The following is a 22,568-nucleotide window of genomic DNA, read 5'->3' on the forward strand; positions in this document are numbered from 1 at the left end:
GTCCTTATTTATGAGCATTTCCTGCCATCAAGGCTCAACAATGCACAGTGGATTAGTGCCTAATTATCCTGGACTGTCTGTCTCTAACACAAACAGTCTTCCTTGGTGGTTTGGGCCACAGCATCCCAACATGTACCAGTCTCTTCAGGAGTCCAGCATTCCCTTTTGGACTGTCTTCCCTCTTCTCTCTGAACTCATCTCCAAACAAAAGTGAAAACCAGTAACAATTCTGCAAAAATTCTGTCTTTTATCATTTCTTTAGTTCACACTGCCTCAGGAGATGCACCCCCCAGAAATACTGCTGAATAACATAACTGGCATCTGCTGTATTTCTGTAGCTCTCCTTTAAGTACAGAAGGGTTTTTAAAGGCGTATTTTGTATAGCACCCTGTAAACTTATTTAGCAAAATTTAGGAAGTGATAAAATTTCTGGTGGACCTCAGATTCTGGATAACCTCTTCTGGGGAGAGATGGCACCCCAGCAGCACAAGGTGCTGTGAGCAGCCCCATTCTCTGCGCCAGGACAGAGTTTTTTGATACATCACATTCTTGCTGCACAGTGACAAACTCTCCACAAAAGCATATGATGATAAATGCTCCCCTCAGACAGAAAAAACACCCTGATCTTATCTCAGACTTTATCTTGTTCCCAGTTCAGCCATGTCAACAAGAACTGTGTGCATGGACTGTAGCCTCCGCATGGCTCATAGGAGAAAACAGCTCTACTGAACAACTTGAAAGAGACTGAATGTTCTGTTTGGGTTGGGGTTTATTGTTTGTATGCTTGGTTGGGTTTTCTTTTTTTTTTGTTTGTTTGTTTGTTTTTTAATAATGCATACAAGATAAAGCTTTATTGTCCCAAGAAAAAGAAAACAGCCTAGAAATTAAGAGAACAAGACAGAAGATGACTCACTTTTTTTTTAAGCTTGCCTAATGATTTTTTGAGTGGAAGACTGAAAAGGGCTTTTCTTCACTGAAGAGTCTCTAACAAGCCCTAGTTACTTGAACACAAGCTGATAAAATTTCCCTGATTTTTGGAGATACATCAGACACCATGCTGTGAAAGAACTAATGATGAAGTGCCTACATACAGAAAAGTTCAACAGATTCAAAATATTCATATACTTAGGAGAAGATTAGTCAAACTCCACGGTCATAAAGGTCTTTTCCAACCTAAATGACTCCATGATTCTGTAAGGTAGGAAAACTTAAACCAAAGTTACTTTTTTTTTTCTTCTATCCAGTACACATTATTCAGGAAAGTGGTAGTGGAGGAGTTTTTATATTAGAAGGAAAACTAAGAGAGGGAAATATAAAACATAAGTAGCTTGAATGGATCAGGCAGCTATTGCTTCTTCTGCAAGCTTTCAGAAAAACTCACTAGAAGTATAAAACACAACAATTTCTCCATGTACGAGGCAAAAACGTTCAATTCAGTACAGGCACACATTCCTGTTCTCCTTCAATGGCTTTACACAGAAGCTGGAGGGTCTTTTTTGTTTTTGTTTTTTTTTTTTTAAAGAGATCTCTGATCTATGGGTGACTAAACACATAATTAAAGCAGGCAGAAATGTGGTGAGAAGCCACCACAGCATCAGATGAAGAGTGGGGGCAGGCTGGAAGCCTACCCAGCTGAGGGAGAGACAACGCCAAGGTTTTAATTTAGAGGCTAGAGCTCAGCCCTGCTCCTGGTGTGTCTCCCGGCCCCTGGAAGCCAGCACTGCTGGGAAGTCGGGGCTGTACGTCTGCGCGTGCAGCCGATGGCAGCGGCGCCGTCACAAACCTCTCCGCTGCCTCCTCACTGTGCGCCCGCCCTTCCAAACTTCAACTGCAAAACACCTTTTCACCTGCTACATCTTACTTCCTCTTTCCTGAAAAGAGGGGGGTGTCAGGAAAGTAGAACTGCCAGTTTGTGGCTGTTTGGGTTCTGACACAGTTCCTGTCCATGGAGGATGACCAGTCTGAAGTGTCCCAGCGTGCTGTAATATGTACAGTCTAGTGTGGCTTTCTCTAGACTTAAACCCATGTATACACAAACAGCCACTGAAGAGTTCAGTAGTTCTCAACTGCTTTCAAAGACCTACAGTCCTTGCACATAAAGACACCTTAAGATTTGTGCCTGCTGAGGCTGTGGAAGAGGAAACAATGTGTCTTCCACTAAATGCGCTTACTCCCAATAATATGTCAAAGTTCTTCTTGAAACCAACATCACTAAAAAAAATATTTTACTAATTGCTCATCAAGCTCAGTGTTGTGGCAACAGAGGATTTCAGGTCAAATTTTGCGGCTGAAGAGATGTAGCAAACGCAATACTCCGCTATGACTGTGTTATCATAAACATCCAAATACACCATCCCTTGCAAAGCAAACAGTTATTACTGTATCAGACACAACATTATATCCATTTAGTTTAATTTTAATATTAATAATTAGAACTCACTAGACCTAATAATTTGTTTTGACCTTAACAATGTTAAAATGGAACAATATCCCATGGATATGTAAAGAGTAACAAAGATGCTCTGGGTACACAAAGGAATGAAACGCAAGTTAAAATTCTAGAGAAACCGTAAGCCTAAGGAAATTAGAGTATTGGAGATGAAGTAAAAGATTACCATAAGAAAGATCTCAGGTTAAGGAAAGACATGGTGTTAAGGAAAAAAGCGTGAACCATCACATGCACATACTTTTAGAATACCTCAACTTTTGGTTTAATAACATTAAGTATTTACTTGTAAAAAGATAGCTGTAATATTAAAACAAATTAGCCAGAATCCCTTTAAATGAGATGTGGAATTATAAAAGAAATATTAAGAGTTGCAATATTTTTTTACTTAACCTTTTAGTTGGACATAAACCAACCCATTTAAGCTGCTTACCATTTGCCTTGTTCATTTATAAACTGCTGAACTGCATATCCAAACTGCTCTCTTGGAGGACCAGAAAATATTTTTGCTTCCAGAAGCCCAACATTGTAGGCTTCACAGCAGTTATGAAGAATGCCTGTTAACAGAAAGATTATAAGAGAAGCAATTAAAGAAGAATTTTGATCCCAGTGAAAAAGGCTCTTCATCTGCGACAGCTCCCCCAACAGAAGAAAATAAATACAGCCTTTGACACATGCTTGAAAAAACAGTGATTTTGCCTCAGTACCCTGGCCATGTGAAATGCCTCTCTAGCACTCTTTATGTGTGTTGTGTTTCTGTGGGCAGAGATCAGTGACTCATTCACTGTTTGTCTTAACAAAAATTACAGCATTACTAATGGGAAAGTTTTAGCTGAATAGAGGCAAAATGTGTGATTCACAGGTCTGTTATCCTCCTTTACCTTCAGAAACAAGTTAAGCTTATGGCACTGCAAACACATCAGCAGCCTGCTGACGTATACCAGAATCACAGGACTTTTTAGGCTGGAAGAACCTTACTCAACCACTGCCAAATCCATGGATAAACCATGTCCCCAAGTGCTACAACTACACATCTTTTAGAAACTTGAAGGGATGGTGATTGCACCACTTCCCTGGGAAGAGTGTTTCAATACTTGACAACCTTTTACAGGAAGACATTTTTCCTCATGTTCAGTTCAAACCTTCCTGGTGCAACTTGAGCTCATTTCTGCTTGTGCTATTGGTTGTTACCTGGGAAAAGACACTGACCCCCACCTGGCCACAGCCCCCGTTCAGGCAGTAGCAGAGACTGATAAGGTCTCCCCTGAGCCTCCTTTTCTCCAGGACAAACAGCCCCAGCTCCCTCAGCTGCTCCTCACAGGACTGGTGCTCCAGACCCTGCCCCAGCTCCACTGCCCTTCTCTGGACTCTCTCCAGCTCCTCAGTGCCTTTCTTGCAGGGAGGGCCCAGAGCTGGACACAGCACTCCAGGTGTGCCCCCAGCAGTGCCCAGTACTGGGGACAATCCCTGCCCTGGCCCTGCTGGCCACACCATGGCTGATCCAGGCCAGGATGCCATTGGCCTTCTTGGCCACCTGGGCACACCCTGGCTCATGTTCAGCTGCTGTCACCAGCACCCCCAGCTCCTTTCCAGCCACTCTGTCCCAGCCTGTGGCACTGCCTGGGGTTGTTGTGACCCAAGGGCAGGACCTGGCACTTGGCCTTTTTGAGCCTCACTCCATTGGCCTCAGCCCATGGATGCAGCCTGCCCAGATCCCTCTGCAGAGCCTTCCTGCCCTCCAGCAGATCAATACTTCTGTCCAACTTGGTGTCACCCGAAATCTGACTGAGCGTGCACTTGATCCCAGGCACTTGATATCCAGGCAGCTGAGATATCAAGGAAAAACTGAGCCTTGGAACACCACTTGTGACCACCCACCAGCTGGGTACAACTCCATTCACCTCAACTTCTCATGCTCAAATGAAATGCCCTGACTGTACCTGCTAATACAGTTTATAATTGAGTTTGTGGCACTGGAATAAAAATGAGGTTATCTGCTTCATCAGAAAACCGAAATTTTTGAGTCATTTCATTAACACGCCAGAAGCCTTTGTTTTCAGTCCAAACAGTCTGAACAGTTGTCCAAACAGGAAAACTTAGAACTACAAACATGCAAAGTAGAACAGCACTAATAAATCGTGACATTTAACACTGCAACTCTACTTAGCTGCGTTTTGTTCTTAATTGCTCTTCCTTGGGCACTTTTGTACCTGGGAATAATGGTGTGCCATTCCATGCTATTTTGGAAGGAACCAGCAATGTGGACTGGGGACAGAATTGATTCTGTAGCACATGGGGATCCACTCCTCATCCATAAAGGGCCTGATTTTTTTTCTGATCAAGAACTGTAGGTGGATACCTAGGAGAATATAAACTGGGAAGGCTGCAGGAAAAAGACCAGATTCCCCTGAGGGACTCTGCTGTGAGGAGGCAACTCCTTCCCCAGTGTGGAGGTGGAAGGACTGAGACAACAGTGGAATTCCAGGAACAAGCTACAGCCCAGCTGAGGAACACCTCAGAGCTCCTGGAAAGCCTCCAAAAATGGCAATGCTGGAGGAAATAATGGCTTGTGATTGCACTGTGCAGCTACTCCCTGAGGTTCCCAGATGAGGCAGGTTCACAGAGCTGCTCATGGGTTAAACAACGTCTCTCATGTTTCCCCTCCCTTCCTGTGTGCCTAGACAGAATGAGTTTTATCTGCTTTACACACAAATATGCCTCACCACAATTATTCAGCATGAGTCATTGTGTAGTAAAGAAACAGCTTCTTCAATAATCCCTTACAACAACGATACACTATGGAGAGAGGGCATCCTAAAAATATAGACTCAGATTCTAACCATTTCTCTAGTTTTGATGGGCAGAGAGCTTACTGTTGGTATCACCTTCTCCCAGGTCCCAGGAGCAGCTTTGGAAAAGAGGTTAACAGGGTTTATATCAACATGAAACAGCCCATCACAGTAGCTGAATTGTAATAGTAATAATGATAATAAAATCATAGTGACAATATTAAAATCGCAACCACAGGTTTGCAGGCAAAGTTCACGACCTGTAAAAATTGTCAATGTATTTTGTACCCTTGCCCACAGAATTCAAAACAGGAATATCACTAGCAGAAGACTAAATACAACTGTAAAAGAGTTACTACTTTTTTTTAACCACAAATTCAAACAGGAAATCATAATTAGTTATCTCAAACAACCACATCTACAGTCAGCCTCTGGAAAGCAAGAAGTCACCCACTTCTAGAAGTATAGTTCCTTGAGAAACATCCTTAGAGATAAATATATTTCTTGAGTCAAGCTATTTAAGACTGGAGAAGAGGATGTGTACAGACTCATTACTCTTTGTTTTGCAAGCCTTTTGACACTAAACACAACCTCATATAATCACAGTTTATGTCTGGGTTTTGAGGACAAGGAACGGTGTATTGAGATAGTAATCAACAATTGCCAGTAATTCCTTTGTGATCTAATATACTTGAATTTTACAAAAACATATTTTTCATGTCATACCCCGAGGGGTTTTTTGGTGTCTGTTGTTACATTGTAATATCCTCAGTCAGAAATCAAGCATGATTGAGCAGTTTCCCTTTCTCAGGAGGCCAAAGGAGACTATACCACAGCACCATCCTGCATGTAAATACTGAAGAAGAACCCTCCACATTCTATGTTGCACATGAAAATAAACCCTGGCTTTTGAACTTGAGGGATGGAAGCAATCTAAAATTATAAACAGCTACAGTCTGACCCAAAATCCAGGGGCATTTAGAGAAAAACTCTTGATTCTCTGGACTGTTACACACTTACTAGCAAATCACACTGCAAGCCAAATGGTAACACTAATGAGGGCATTGGACAACTTTGGTGCAAATACATGGAAGATGTTTCTAATTTGTGTCCAAGGTGAGAGTTTTGTTAAATGCTATAGGCAGGGAAAAATTTCCTCCAGAACTGGGTGGAAGTACAGGGAGCAGGTATGACAGCCTGAAGTAAAGTCCCCATGGCTCAAATTCCCCTGGGGTGCTGTGACAAGACAGATGGGCTCAGCAAAATGTGTGGTAGCTTATGTGTTGCCTGTTCATCTCCTTCCTTGACCTCCCACCAGTGTGTAACATTGATCCCTGAACCTCCCAGGGCCACTCTCTGTAATCCTATTTTCTCCAAGATGGGGGCTTATTCCAAGAAGCAAGGACCCCTGATCCTGCACTGGGAAGCTTCAGCTCTCTGTAGCTCCCCTGGGCTTCTCTGCAATTTACAGGAGCAAGGTCCTTCTTCTCTTCTCACGGCATGACACACGAACAATTTCACCCTTCCTTCTCATTTACCACTGAGGCTTGATTTTATTCTTTTAATCATTTGCACAAGTGCAGCATCAGAGTGCTGCTCTTTGAGAGCAGAAAGGTACAGCTGCAATAATGGAGAGGTGTCTGCCCGATCACAGGTCTCTTCAAATCTGCCTCTATCATGTTCACTTTCTGGACAGGCAGCCAGTCAAGGACAGTGAAAAGAGAAGAACAAAAAAAGCAATCATAAAACCCAGCCTCTGAAGACACACTGTTTTCTGCAGTGTTCTTACAGATCAGCCTAGTTTCAGCACATTTCAGTTACATTTTAAATTCCTCATTTTTATAATCATGAGCAGATTTTTTAGATCTACTTCACACATATCTTAGTAGGCTTGGGCCCAGCAAGTATATACTGGCAATAATATAGTAGGCATTTTTCCTGCCATTTTCCTCCATCTTATATAGTGCTTCCACTATAAGGACATCTTTTATACATTTTGTACATCTATCAATATAGTATCCATAAAAAGAAACCCAAGCATTTGCAGACAAAAAAGGAGAAAATTCTAAGTTTCCTCTAGACCTATTTTAAGCCAGTGCAAAATAAGAGGGTCTCTTATGCATTAAAAGGGTGCCAATCATTGAAGTATCTAGGTTCAAAGTACTGTATATTCCAGGCTGGAACGATTCAGTATCTGTTGCTGCCTTCAGGCAATGAACTTTGATAATTTAAGAATCTTGAAATAAAGAAAACTAATTCACTATCTGGATTTTAATAGCTTTTGGTGACAGACTTCTACTTTGTGACCTAATGATCATGAGAGATTGGTTGGGCAAGTAAAAATCCACTTCCTAACTTCTGTCTGTAAATGGCACTTTATTTACAGTCAAATAAACAGACTCTGTGGAACAAAGGAAGCTAGATACAAGCCTAAAGCTTCTGAAAGCCCCTCTGCAAACTTCAAAAGCAGAAGTTCCTCTCCACTGGGAAAGCTGCTTGGGCAGTTCAGTTTAAAGGGATCACCTTCACTAAGTAAAGCAGTCCCAATATCTAGCTTCAGAAAGGAAGTACAAGAAAAGAAATCCTAAAGGGATAAAAGAAACTCTAAGCTTTCTAATAAACTACAGTATCTCTCTGCTTGGGATTTTTTTCCCCCTGGGAATTCCCATATTTAAGCAACTGCATTAATGCAGTGTGAGCCATGGGAGCTGCAGTGTAGTTATATAGCTGGTTTTATAACTTAACACCAAGATTTTTTTTTTCTGCTAGCAGGATGAAAAATAATGCATGTTATGACTGGGCACCTTTAAGCCTCAACGTGTGGGAATTCCTTTGTAACTATAAATGACATATCTAATGATAGCTCTAATGCCTTCTGTGTGCTTCATTCTGTTTGCACTACAAGCTGAAGCAAGTTTTAATGAAGTAAAATCTCATATTAGGTACACCCAATTCATAATTGTTTTGATTTTGTAAGCAAAGTTCACAGCTTAAAGTGATCAAGCAAAAAATGTCTGTTTGATAATCAATTGTTTGACGTTAAGGTTATAATAGCTGTTTTATTGAAGCCCCTTATTCAGATTACATCGGGCATAGAAACATCAACAGGATAAAAAAAAGAAATCTGATTTTCATGCATTTGATTTTTTCATTTGGTGGAACTTTGTAAAGCTCTAACAGAATGTACTGAACATATTATTAGCCTGTATTTTGCATCAGAGATATTATAAATGTCTCATTTTATTTTCACTCTATATAGTAAAGATTGACTTTTCAATCAGGTTTTACTACATTGCAAAGGTGATGTGCCAATTTTAGATGGCAATAAATTACAAAATACCATAATTGGACTCAGTTATGCTAAGTCTCACCTCTTATTAAAATATCCAGTCAGAGGCATTTTCTGCTGTTGTTATTTATAGCTCTCATCAAACAGGTCTAGCAAAGACAGTATCAAGAAAAAAAAAGAGACAATGGACTTTGACCACCGAGTCTGTAAGGATCCACCACACACTAAGTTTTAAATTTATCTAATATTAACCTTGCCAGTAGGAAAGTTTGCCTCTTTACCTTAATGCCATGGTGTTCACTTCTTTGCACAACTACTATCTATAAAGCAGAAAAAGTTTGTTATATAACCTAGCTAAGTGACCTCTTGTCTTTGTGAGTGAGCATTTGTGTCAGTCACACTGCCAGGAGAGCATCCTTGGCAGCTCCCCTCTGCTGGGTAGCACAGCCACAGCTATAACCACTGCCCCTCTGCCAGCTCCAGCAGGGCGGCCGACCCTGAGAAACCCAAACTTGAGGTCAGCAACAAGCTGAGGGATTTGGGGGTGGAAGGGGTAAACAGGCAGTCAGCAAGGGAAAGCAAGGCCATGGGCTGGCATTAGGCTAAAACCATGCACTACAGTTTTTCATCTCTAAGTTATTTTGGGTGGAAAAATGAATCAAGAATACCCCACTGGATTATTGTTTGCTTCCTGAATTAGTTTCTTAGATTGGCAGCCACTAAGATGTGTGCTGTTGACATTGCCTTAATTGCTCCGTCTGGCCTTTTAAAAAATATCTATTCATTACAGAAGAGGGCTTTGCTTTCCCCTTTTATGTTATACTGCTCCAAGAGAGCCACTACAAATTCCACAAAGAAAATTTTTCTGTTGGGCTCAAAGATTTCTACCTCCAAAGAACACACATCAGCAGGGCCCTGAAGCCTGTCAGACCCTGCTGAGGACAGAGAAAAGAAAGGGGTGGGAGGGATGAGAGAACTTGTAGCTGTTGTTTTCCACTGACTTCATCTCACAGTGGATGCACACTCTGGTTCAAGCTTTCTCCATGACTGAAATATTTCTAAGGGCTCTCTTTGGGGTAGATTTTCAGCTATTTTCTATTGTGCAAAGTCACACTGGATCTCCTTAGTTGTCAGGGAACTTGAAAAAGCACTTTTGTCTCCGTCTGATACCCAGCTGGTTATTTTTTCATCCCTCTGCAAAAGTTTGCCGAAGTTGGCTCACAGATTCCAGAGTTAGAGAGGGAATACAGGCACCTACAGACCCCCTTCACATTATAATCACCTACTGTCCTTGCAATATTAGCCAGAAGGTGGAATGAAGGCAGGAAGGGGAAGCCATAAAGTTATGAAAGAGGGTAGTCAAGAAGTATTTGCTTTATATTGAATATATTTAGTCTTACTTTACTGTTTGAACAACATTTTGGTTTAAGAGTAATTTTACTCCCTTACTAGTCAGAACATATATTATCAGAGCAAGAATCCAACTGGAATTACTCAAGTATTCTTACAGAAAGTACTACTCAGCTTTCATAATATGTTGTGCTTGGAAAGCTTTATTGACAAGACTGTGGAAACATAAAGTAAAAAACAATCAGCATGCAGTTAATTTAGTCTATTGAATTGTGGCTTTCAGAAGCCACTGAGCAATTCTCACTGCAATGAGCAAAATCTTCACAAAGAAAGAAACTCTTTTTACCTTTTCTAATGTACTACTCCAACTATATTGGTTTCACTGTTTGGGACTTTCCTACAAATGAACATAAATATAAAATAACTTTTTTATCTGCCTTTAGAATACTCACAAATGGCCACACAGAATCCAAGCCAACATGCAAGAAAAATAAATGACTACTTATAATTCAGTCTGGAAAGGCACATTAGATTTTACCCAGGATATTCAACATAACTGAAAACAATTTCTCATTATGAAATGAGAAATCGTTACATTTACTTTTCTACTTTCTGCTAGTAATTTTTTTCCTCAATATGCACACCCACAGCAGTAGATATAATGGCATGTAGAAATCTTCGGCTCATATACTAAAACAGCAGTTTCATAATCACATTTAATCTGGTTTTATTTAAATCTGAACACACTTCTTATAGAGAACAACCTCCTAAATAGAGACAATGTGAACCTCTACAGGAATCAAAAAGAATAAAGAAAGTGATTGGCAAGACACTGCTTTATATACTGGCAGTTGAAATATTGTATAATCCTCACTTCAGTTTCTTTGTCACTATTTCATATGTTTACAGAAGCTTGAAAAAGGCAAGTCTTCCTTTTACTGCTTCATCTGCCTGTTTTACTTTCTGTTGTCTTGAGACCAACTTTTTCTTCACAACAGCCACAATATCTCAGGCTTCTTAATAATAAACAGAAATCATAACATTTAGAGTAGAAATAAATTATAGGCAAAAAAGCCTCCCCCAAATCCACCACTCGGAACAAAAGAGAAACAATGCCTCATTTAGCAACAATCCTCCCACCCTTCTTCCTCCCCTTCTTTTCAGCAAGTTTTCTTGGCTTAGTTGGCTGACTGCTTCTTCCTGGAAATAGGTCAGCTTCCAGCCTGAGAGCCTCTGTGTGTGTGAAAGCCTGAGACACTGCCTTTCCCTTGCAGTGGTTCAGAATGCAAAAGCTGCACCGAGGAGTTACCAATAACCTCCTATAAAGGCAGCCTAAACCTGAAAGGACACAAATTGTGACTGAAAAGTTGCAGAGACTGTGGTAACACAACAAGGAGCTGTTTATTTTGCTGCTCTGACGCTGCTGCAGAACAAGAGATCTAATTATATTTAACCACAACTTCATTAGTTAGTCTACAAGACTTGTCTTTCTCCTGGTGACTCCCTACTTGTGGCCCAGATATTGCCCTCCTTGGCTTCCACAGCAGACAAATAAACCACTCTTCATCTGTAGTTAAGAATCCAGACAACCTACCACACACACAAGAACTGGTTCCAAAAAAATGCTTAGGAGCAGCTCCTGCAGGATGGACAGCTTCCTATGAGTTTTTAATAAAGACAGCAAGTATTCAAGCCTACTCAAATTTATTATCTTGGCATGTTTCCATCCATGTTTTCAGTGGGGAAAAGATTTATTTTACAGAAAAGTCACTTAAATTCTATCTTTTTGTTATGACATGGAGTTTTTCTTTTATCTTGGTACTAACAGGATTTGTCAACTTTATCCTTAGAATACCAAAATTTTTTTTCAACGCCACAAAGAGATTAAAAGTATGCGAGGGTAACAAGCTGTACACATACATATGTTATTTATGCAGTTGTCACTGGCCTTCACTAGTAATGATGATAAACACAAAAAACCTTGCATGCTTCCCTATGATAAAAACTGGCTTTGCAATTGGCATTTCACTCCAGCAGTTTCTCCTCCCTTGTGTCCACATTATCAGTAGTCGTGTTTTCTCTTTTTTAAACCAGGAATATTTCCAAATATAGTCAGGGAAGCATGAGCTACACTACAACTGTAAGAGAGGAAATGCATGTCACCACACTGAAAGCAATGGGACTGCTATCTGTACACCCTATATGCCACATTTGCTCATCTCAGCTGCTATGAAAACATGATTGCACAAAGCAAAAATGCAGGTTTTCACACAATGGGAAATATCAAGAAGGGAAAGCATGTACAGGTATCTGTACTTCCCTTTCACACTCTAGCCTTTATGAAAAGTACAGTGCCTTATATTATACTGTGCGTTATGTTATATCACTGTTCAATGTGACCTGTAAGGCTAGACTAGAAAAAAGCTGAGGGACTTGCCATCACCATCCATCCCTCTGCCACTCGCCATCACCATCCATCCCTCTGCCACTCCAATGTCACAGACTAAAGCATGAGGAGTGCAGTGGGTCCAGTGACCATTCCACCATACCATTTTTAGGACAGTAAGTTTAAGACCCTGTTCCCCCCACACAGCTTCTGAAGCTAACTGGAAGCTTAGCTCTGTACGCTGTACACAGACGGCCACAGAAATAAGAGCAGCTTCAGCTGTAAGAAGTTTGCTACATCAGCTTCCTGCAAGAAGAAAAACTCCGAAGCACCACAGGATATATAACACAATACTTGGAAGAGCTATAATTATCAGAACATTTGTTCTCCTATGCCAGAAGTAATGACTACTTCTCTCCTTTGATTTTAATGGGAGCTCATGGCTGGGCATCCTGAATGGTAGGCAGGTGGTCCCAATCACTCACCTGAAATTGCGCCTTAATGCACCTTGAAATGATCAATTCTGGCACCAGATAGTGTCTAGGCAGAATTTAGGCACATTAAAATCAGGAAAACAATCCAGGAAGCCCAGACTTCAGCAGCTGGCTAACCCACAATGAACCTAAAATTAGCTGTCACTTAGATGTAATTACACAAAGTTGCACAAAAGTTTAGAATATAAATCAGGTGTAGAAGCAGCCACGTCTAAGAGCAAAGTATTCTACTCTACTGTTAACCCACTCTGATACAACAGTAAGAGGCAATGAAGGATTTTCAACTTCATTATTTTGGCTTGTAATAATTAAATTATTTAACTAAATAGCTATGCAACTTTCTATGCACAACCAAATTACCTAATGTGAATTGCATGGGTAGCTGGTCCCAAACAGCCAACTCAGAACTCCTTCCAGCTAAGTGCCCAGACATTGGGCCAAAGGCAAGATGTATCTTTGTCTGGAAATATGAATACTCATCCTGGGATGAGCTGAGACCTTGTTGCAATATATGGGGTGGAGAATGCTTAGTTGCCAGGGAGAAAAGATGCTTCTGGAAAACGCTGAGAGGTGAATCTACGTGACCACTAGCCTCAAGGGAGAACTACACCCATATTTCCTAGGTGACTATTACTATTACTTCTGAAGCAGATACCTCTCAAAAAAAAAAGCTGAATTGGACACCTGTCTCCCAAAATCCTTCCCCATCCTTGACCTCATTAGCAGGAGGCACCTCAGGATGGTGCCTGAGAAGGATGGAGTTCAAACACCCTCGATCCACCTCTTAGCTGCAGGAATCTTCCTGCCCTGCAAGAAGCTGGCTTTTTGTGCATTTTGAAGTGCTGAGTCCAAGGCACCTAACCCTGCACTCTGGGGCAGGGGGACCATGTTTTGGGTGAAGTGGGGCTGCAGCAGGCACTCTCCTAGCCTTCAGTCCACACACCACATGGGGTCTACCCAGATGCCAGTGCTCAGGTTGGTGACAGGATACTGGAGTTTGAGTTCAGAAGCAAGTTATCTTTTTTTTTTTTTTTTTTTTTTTGGAAAAATGAAGCCATTGTACATTTTGGGGTCAGAGAGAAGGGCCCATGTACATTTAAGAAGAGTTTTCTGGAGATAATACTTGCTTCCACAAAAGCAGAACAGTTGCTTTTTTGTCTTCAGAGAACCAAAGTCTATTGTAGCTCTCAGCTTCTCAGAAGGACAGCTCCAGACTCTCAAGTACTTTTTACTGTTCAATATGATGAACTGGCTTTTGGCAGCTTGGAAAGGAAAACAAAAAAAAAATAAAAAAAAAAAAATGCAAACCAACCCCCCACACCCCCCACCCAAAAAAAAAAAAAAAAAAAGAGAGAGTACAGAAAGTGAAACAAAAGGATATTTGGCTAGAGTTAAATAGATAACTATTATTAGCAGAACGACTATGTGAGAAGTGCTGCTGGATTTTTTCTCAGTTTATTGTTTTGCCCATTTTATTAAGAGTTCCTTCTTCATCATTTCTGCTATTTTATATTTGACCTAAATATATTTCAGACATGTTTAAATGGGAACTTTATTTGGTGAGCACAATTAAAGAATGTGTTATGCCACTTAAACTTTTTCTATGCAGAAAAGTTTATCTAAATTATTATTTGAGGAATTTCAGCTAAATCTGAGTTTAATATTTTAAATTCAATCTGTCCTATGTGCATCTAAAATACTGCATATAAAGACAACTGAATTTTATACTACACAGTAGGAATACTAGATAAAATAGTTTTAAAATTCATTATTATAGACTGCTGTCATTGTCTTATTAGAATTTACTGTTAAGAAAATTGAATCACTGAAAAACTATTTATTAAAATGCTTTGCTATTCTTTAGGTAGCAATTAATATTCTCTTCAAACAGAAAATTCAAATGAGAATACAGGTACAGCGACATTTGAGTCACACACCCTCCTCTGCAGTGATACTTGGTAACTATCTAGGATGCACTAGTTGCCTCAGGACATAATACTCCACTTGCTGCTGCTTTGAACAGGTGCCTCAAGGAGATTATTCTGTGTTTTACTCTCCTTATTGTAGCATGTTGCTGTAAAGAAACCAGGACACAAATTCTTGACTTGAGTTGCCCTGATTTGACACCTATACAGCTAAGAGAATGGGACCAGGCAAGAATAAGTTTAAGCCTGAACAGCAGTAATTTACTGTTTTGTTCTTTAAGCTGAATATATAATGAAGTAGAATTTCTCAGCCAGTGTGCTTTCATAGCTGAAGGGAAACTTGAACACAACAGTGACAGAAACTGAGGAATTATGAGAAGTGACTGCTGTGCATGTGGAAATTTAGACACACTGACAGCTAATTCCACTGGTTTACCTGTGTGCTGCTGCCCTGCTGCAGGCAGCACAGAGCATGGCACAGGCATATCCCCCAGAAAGTGCTGGGTTGACAACTTCTAGTAACAGCATCCTTAGCTGCACTAAGCATGCAGACCTAGCACAAGGCAGCTACTCCTCAGTCAGGTAAGAACGCTGATCTTGCAGCTGGCTGGGGTAGCTCTTTACCACGTAATCCAGTGGGCGAAGCAGCCTGGTCATCTGCAGTCTTATCATCACACACAGCTTTGTACTGCAGTCCTAACAGAGCATCAAACACTGCCAGCTTTTCTTGCTTAAGGTCTCTTATGTTTGAGACAGATAGCTAGACAGGCAGATAGATTAGCTGTCATACAGATGAAAGGTAAAAATTTAGTTCAATCCTTCATATTCATCCACTCCCCCCTCACCTCTCCATCCTCAAACTCCACTATTTCCTTAGGGATTTTCTACTGTGCAATAAACTTCCTCCCTGAAGCCTACTGTTGACAGTAATTTCCCCCAAGATTTCTTTATTGTCTGTCCTTTAGAAATAACCAACCATGTTATGCAAGGAAATTCGTGTGATTAAGGAAAAAAACCAAAGTCATGCAAGTGTATGATATAAGGGAAGAATTATAAACTTGGAAGCAGGTTGCAAAGGGCAAAACAAATCAGGAATAAGGCAAGAGTTCCATCAGAGCTGTGCATAACTTCCAAGCCCTTCACCCTGTCTAACAGCAATTTGAAAGGGACAAAAGAATCTGTGACATTCATCATGTGTGACATTCAACCATGCACACGCCATTCAGTTGCACACAAAATGTCTTTGCTCATCCTCCATTCAAAGAGTGTTGATCCTTCTTCTTTGCCTGCTCTTTCAAGTCCTGAATAATATGCTCGCCTGACTATATTTTTATAGCATGTGCATCTCCAGGAGAAAATAAAATTTTCCCCCCTGGGGATCCTGAAATGCTACTCAGGGAATAATTCAAAATAACAATTACCAACACTCAGAATATTGAGTTTATTTGGCAATTAAGAAATCACAGCCTTATTTGGAAGTGATGGAAGTGCTTATGTTGACACCACTAAATGCCTTTAGTATACACCACCCCCAGAAAACAATTGCAGTATGAGCAGGAAGAAGATTATTGCATATTGCTTCACAAAAACACATACTCACACTTGATCAATACAGACAGAAGACATCATTTATCCTGTGTAATTCACACTCACTTATTTTTATTATCCTTTTATCTGTGCCTTAAGAAGGGATATGTCCCCATAATTATTTAGCACAGATATATGTCAGTTTTCCACCTAAGGGTTTATAAATAAACATTCTTCTGTGTCATCACTTTTAAGAGAAAACTAAGGCTCAGACAGTTCTCTGATGTCCTTGAGTAATTTAAATTGGAAGAGTAGAGCCAAATTATTTACACAAAAAAGTAAGCTTATCAACTTGTTCTGTCTCACTGCACAGGGTCTGAAATCCCCACACTGTGTAGTATCCAGACCACTATGTGATCTAAAAGCTCCAGAGAAAAGGAGCTCTAAACATTAAAACTGCTAATGGAAATGTCCTAAGCCAAGCAGATAACATGTGTTGGTATGCAAGTGCGTGGCTATGCCGATGAGAATCCAGTCTGTGTCCCGTCTGCATTTCAGCATGGTCACCATGGAAATGGGAACCAGCCTGCACAGAGCCTAACAAAGGAAACCTTTAAATGAAAATAACAACACTGGATAGAGGCTGCACAAGATTTCTGCTGGGGAAAATCACTTGCTTTACTCATCTGGAGATGAAGAAACTCCTTTTACCTGCATTAATTCTAACTGTGAACTTTATTCACACTTAGCTGTTTTGACATTAAGCCATTACACTGGCAGTTCCAGTTATTAGCCCTCATGAAAATACATCGCATGAAGTACATACAAACCCCACTTTCATTCATTTAAAATTACAATAGTGAAGAAAGACCACAATGAATAATATTTATATAGTGGCTAGGAAGCACAATGAAAAAAAGAGTAGCTGTACTTTTACTTCTTTAACTTCTTAAATTAAAGTACTGTGATACTGAATCAAAAAAGCAAAGAACAATTCAAATGTTGTTCCAGAGAGCAGCAGCACACAGTTAAAACTTGTTGGTAGGATCTCATGTTGACTTTGACCACATTATGCACAAATAAATATTAACTGTTAATGTGTTTAGGTGTCTAATGGTAATAGCCTGTATGCTTTCTAAAGTAAACATAATACAAAATACAAGTCCTGTAAAGCAGTATGAATGAAGCCTTACTTCAATCTGCAATGCTGTGAGAGGCAAAACTCCAAAAATAATACATAGTAGGGCTGCTACTTCTTGCTACCTCAGAAAGAAGGTAGAGACAGGTTTACTTAAAGAAGAGTTCATGTTTAGGTCCTCCTTTCAAGCCATCTCCAGATTACAGAATAATTTTTTACATTAAGATTACTCACAAATATGATAATAAAACATCAAGGTATCAAAAGATGATCACAAAGAGGGAGAAAGGCAGAAATCAAAATAGGCTGTGCAGATTTAACTTGCTGTGCATGATTGCATGTTAAAAGCATTTTCACCCCAACTTTTAGCTTCATTTATCGCAAATGTTCCATTTGCTGTTCAGTTATCAGTTTAGTCCCTCCTGCTTTGTACATTGCCATGTCCTTTAATGTATATGATTTCAATCTTAGCAGTTTCCTTCTTGATTATTGCCTACATATATTGAAGATAAACATTTAAGTATTTGCATGTGACAGAGGATTTATTTTTCAACACTCAAGTGAAATGAGAGATCATCCTTACCTCCATAAAAAAAGTACCACTTTGGATATCTAGTGATACAGCTAAACCCTTATTTTTTTCACATTTAAATTATGATTTCCATTTAGTATCAGTCACAGCTGTGAACACAGAGCAGTTTTGCACATCAAAATGCACTTGCACAACCAGCTCAAGCCAGTGGAAGTGACAGCTACAAGTGAAAGAGACTTTTCCAGCTTTCCTCCCTCCTCTGGCCACAAGTTCTGACTGTACCCTATGCCAGCACCAACAAATAAATTGCTCAAGTGAGCAGAATCAGTTTAGCTCATCTCCAAAACTAGCCTGGCTCAAAAGGGGGAAAAAATTATTTAAGCAAACGGGGCCCTGACCTGTTCCCGAGACTAAGCCATAGTGATATCACAGAGAAAGTGGTGGAAACTAGCAAACAGGAGTGGATGAAATGTCCTTGCAACGTCAGCTCCACATTCAGGTCAGCTTAACCAGAACATGAAAACGCAGCTTCAGTTTTGAGAACCCCTGGCTGAGCAAAGAGAAAGAGAAGAACACAAAAGCTCCAACCACATGTCAAAGATTTGATTTAAATGACTCGTCTCAAATTGTACTCAGCTTTTGCGGGGAAAAAAAAAGAGAGTGAGAAAGAATCCACTTTGGTAAGGAAAAAAGATAAATTTATTTCTCTTAATCCTATATTTCATCCTCATTCATTAGAGCATTTTCTAATTTCAAAATTAAGCAAGGCAGGAGTTCCAGCTCATTATCTGATCACACCATCTTTCTCTGTTCATAGGCGGTGACAGCATGATGTACTGATGTGCAAAAGAGACAAATCCAGGTGGCTAACTTACTCTGGGCACTTCCCAACTTTTGCATGTTAAATGCCATTATTACAGCTTCTATCCCAGTTTAAACAACAGCATACTGGAGAAAAAGAGTCCGTAAGTAGGGTGGCCTATTCCTCTATAGAGCCTCACGGCCTATTACTTACAAGAATTTCCATCATTGGAAACTCTCTATTCTACAGAGACACCCCAGTTTCAGGTAGACCTGTTTTCTCCTTCAGTCTGCCTGGGTCCCACAGATAGACTTGAGAATTCATGGCACTCATGTGGTAGACCTGTAGCCCAAAAGGCATAAATAACCCTTGTGTTGCTGCAAGTGTTCATTTCAAAATTAAGGGTTCAAGGGATGTGTACCTCACAGAGTGGAGATTTTATGAATGTGCTAAAAGTTGTATCATTCACATCCTGGGTTGATGGAGGAAGGTGCATGTTAGGCTTCAATATGAAGACTTGCTGAGATAGTATACGCGAGGTCACCCCAAATTTTACTTCCTCCCCTATGTACAGCTCACCAACACTATCACTTGACAATTCACTCTGAAGTCAATTATTCTTATAAAAAGGAGAGCAAGCTGGTTCATCTGAAGCCCAGGAGCAGTTAAGAGCAGTACAGACAGTCAGGAGACCACCATCCAGAAGCAAACTGGAAAGCAGAGTGACTTAAACAATGATGCACATTGCTTTAAAAATAACAAATAACATGAGATGTCAAGAGAGAAATTTTTTGTATTTGCAGGTGTAGGATCTAAGACCTCACACAGAAACATCTGACTAAGGTGCACGACAAGGTGGACATAAATTAGCTGATAAAAATGCATTTCTTTCCAGAGGAATACAGTTTTTCACAGACTTGTTACCTGGCCAGATTTAGGTAGACAATGCAAATAGTGCCTTCCTGCCAAATTGCAAATATGTCCTCTGAAGCACAAGGGCACTAGAGCTTTCCAAAGAAAATGTTACCAGAATTGAGCCCAGGAAAGCTACTGTATTTTCCACTGGCTTCACTCTCAGAGAGAGCGGGGCTGTTTTGGCTCTGACTTTTGAGAACAGGATAAGGAAAAAAAAATGCATACTGAAAATGTAAATATAAAGAACTGGACGTGGCAAATCTATCAGCAGCATGTAGCAACAGAAAAGCTTCTGGCTTTGTTGCATAGGTTGTCCTGTTAATGCATCATTTATTCCTCTTGACATAATCCACTTCCCTATGCTATACACTTTTTGGCCAACAATTACCAAGGTTGGTAGCAAAGTCATGCTTTTAAAATGATAGCTCTGATTCAGATCTCTTCTTCTTGTAGCATCTACAAAGTCTTAATGACTTTCCAGACACAAAAGTACACATCAGCAAGGAGTAACCCACTACTTCACTCTTGCACTATTTTTAGTTGAATTTAGAGACACAGCAAAGCACCCCATGTGACCTATTTGATGCACCTGATAATTCAGAAGCTAATATACTGATAAAAAATCAAGTCTGGAATAACTTGGAATATTTTCTGGAAGTAAAGGTTAATTCAGCCAAGCTATCCCAATTAAATTTAAGGATATCACCTTTGAAAGTAAACCAGTTCACTAGAATTCAAACAACTTGAAAATTATTGTGGGAGAGCTACAAGAGTACTAACATAGCAGAATTCTAAAAACACTTAAGGAAAACTCTCCTGTCCTGAAACTTTTTTGTTGCTACTCCAACAACATCAAAAAAGGCCTTAGCAAGTATTAACCCAGTAATTTCATCCACTAACATCAAAAGTCATGACACATCTGAAATGAAAATTATGACAGCTTTCAGATGTATAAATTGAGATAAATCACGGGTAGTGCCTGAACGAAGTAGACCTATCCCATTTCTGTCATTCAAAATGCCAGGGGAATTCTCCTCTCACAATCAGCCCTTATCTTCTGCTTTCAGCAGCGCTCTAAACCTTTGCAAGTCTTAAGACCCCATGAATTACAGTGAATGCTAATGGTCCTGGTTTTCAGTAGCTGTAACCAGGAGAATAAAGGATAGATTAAGCAAAAGTACAGGGTGCAATGTTTTGCCCACTGGTACTTTTCAGACTTATTCTTTTTAAAAAAATTGCCAAGTTGTTTTTGTTCTATAAATCACATCACAGGTTAATATTTTTGTATTTTACTTCATACCCTGCAGCCACACATTCCACTGCAGTGTTCGCTATAGTTACTGAAAGAACAAGTCAGAACAGCTCATCAGCGAAATCTCATTTTCATGCTGCCTCTTTGGTGACTTGCTAATTAAGGGGTTTTGAGAGTATACACTAATATTAAAACTCTGAAACTGCCTGGGAATTTGCTCATGGCAAGTGAATATGATTGCTTATAGTTCCCAGGAAAATAGATGTAATGGTAATTAAGTTAGCCAAGAGAAGGAGGAGACGGTTTAAGTTTCCCTATGCTTGTCCAAGGAGCGGCATCTGCCCAGCAGCGTAGTAACAGATCTAGAGGACTCATGCAAATAGGAGCAGCACTCACAAAGAGAACATTATCTTCGCGCCCAAAAAGATATAATCATCATATAATCCTAAATTCACACATCAGAGTGTCCCCGTTCCCTCCGCTTCAGTGCGCACACACAGAGTCCATTTTCGGGAAAGTGAAATCCACGCCACTCCAGGAGTTTAACCTGCTTTAAAATCGCCGCCGAAGCACCGCGCCCGCCCGCAGCCGCAGCCCCCGGCTCGCAGCCTCGCACCCTCCGCGCCTCCCTGCCCGGCCGCCCCCGCTCCGCACCTCGCGCCCGCCGCTGGATCTTCCCTCCCTCCTCCCCTCCTTCCTCTCTTGCGTCCCGGAGCGGCAGGACGGACAGACGTACCCAGCGCGAGGAGCAGAGGCGGCAGCGCCGTGCCCGCGGAGCCCATGTCCGGCGCGCTGCGAGGTCCGGCCGGCGCCGCTCCGAGCTGGCTGCTTCCCAGGGCTACACTGAGCGCCACCTGCTCCGAGCCGCCCCCAAATACTCTTCCTCCTCCTCCTTCTTTTCCTCCTCCTCCTCCTCCTCCTCCACGCCCCCTTCGGTCCACGACCGCGGAGGGGCCGGAGGCAGCTCCTCCCGTCTCCCGCCCCTCGCTCCGCACCCGCGGCGCAGCCGGCGGTGCCGTTCCCTGCAGGCTCTGCCGTTGGGTTATCCCACTCGGTTCCCTCCTGGTTTTACGGCCTGGAGGAGACCCCGCCGCGCTCGGCCCGCCTGGTGCTGCCCAAGGCTGCGTGCCCCTGCCTCATGGCTGCGCTGGAAGGGGGGCCCCACGATCGGGACGCCCACCACCCCGCTCTGGGTACCATGGGCAACAGCGGCTTGGAGGGCTGGGGATGCCTCTTTTTCTTATTAAATTGCACGTTTGATGACCCTGACTCTATATCTTCTTCTTCGTTAAATTTCTTTAAATGAAATTTTTGCAGAATATGCCCCCAGCTATGCAGGAGTGAAACAGGATCCAGAAGCCTTGCAACTCAACTGTCTCGAACTTGGCAATGACGGTGAGGATGTGTTGTCTAGGCAAAATAACTGCCCGTGTTTCCTTAGATGCCAGGCCAATATCCAGGTAGACAAAGAGAATCAGAACCAGTAAGAATAGGGAGATGGACTTTGTCTTCGTAATATATCAGAAAGGGTTCTTATGCAAGGTGCTGTGAAGCTTTCAGTCTACCTAACCTTGTCAGAGCTGTTTGAATACTGTATGTGCAGAGTATTTGAATAGTATGCATTTTCTCCATCCCACAGTTCCAGAAAATGCCAAAATTTATGGCACTACCTTTTCATATGGAATGTATTCATTTTGTACAACAAATTCTGCTGAATAATTTG

The 22,568-nt window shown here is 41.1% G+C and overlaps 1 protein-coding gene across 1 annotated transcript in view; it reads right to left on the reverse strand.

Moving 5' to 3' along the window:
* Positions 1-21,707, reverse strand: part of ITGA2 (integrin subunit alpha 2) — a 66,842-nt gene extending 45,135 nt beyond the window's left edge. The window contains exons 1-2 of the mRNA XM_030236765.2: positions 21,582-21,707; positions 2,880-3,003 (exon numbers count right to left, since the gene is read on the reverse strand). Coding sequence (XP_030092625.2) covers positions 2,880-3,003; positions 21,582-21,627 — 170 coding nt within the window. The 5' untranslated portion in view covers positions 21,628-21,707. The remainder of the gene's footprint in view (positions 1-2,879; positions 3,004-21,581) is intronic.
* Positions 21,708-22,568: the final 861 nt, after the last annotated feature.

The sequence above is a fragment of the Serinus canaria genome, chromosome Z (assembly GCF_022539315.1).
Source record: "Serinus canaria isolate serCan28SL12 chromosome Z, serCan2020, whole genome shotgun sequence".
NCBI lineage: Eukaryota > Metazoa > Chordata > Aves > Passeriformes > Fringillidae > Serinus > Serinus canaria.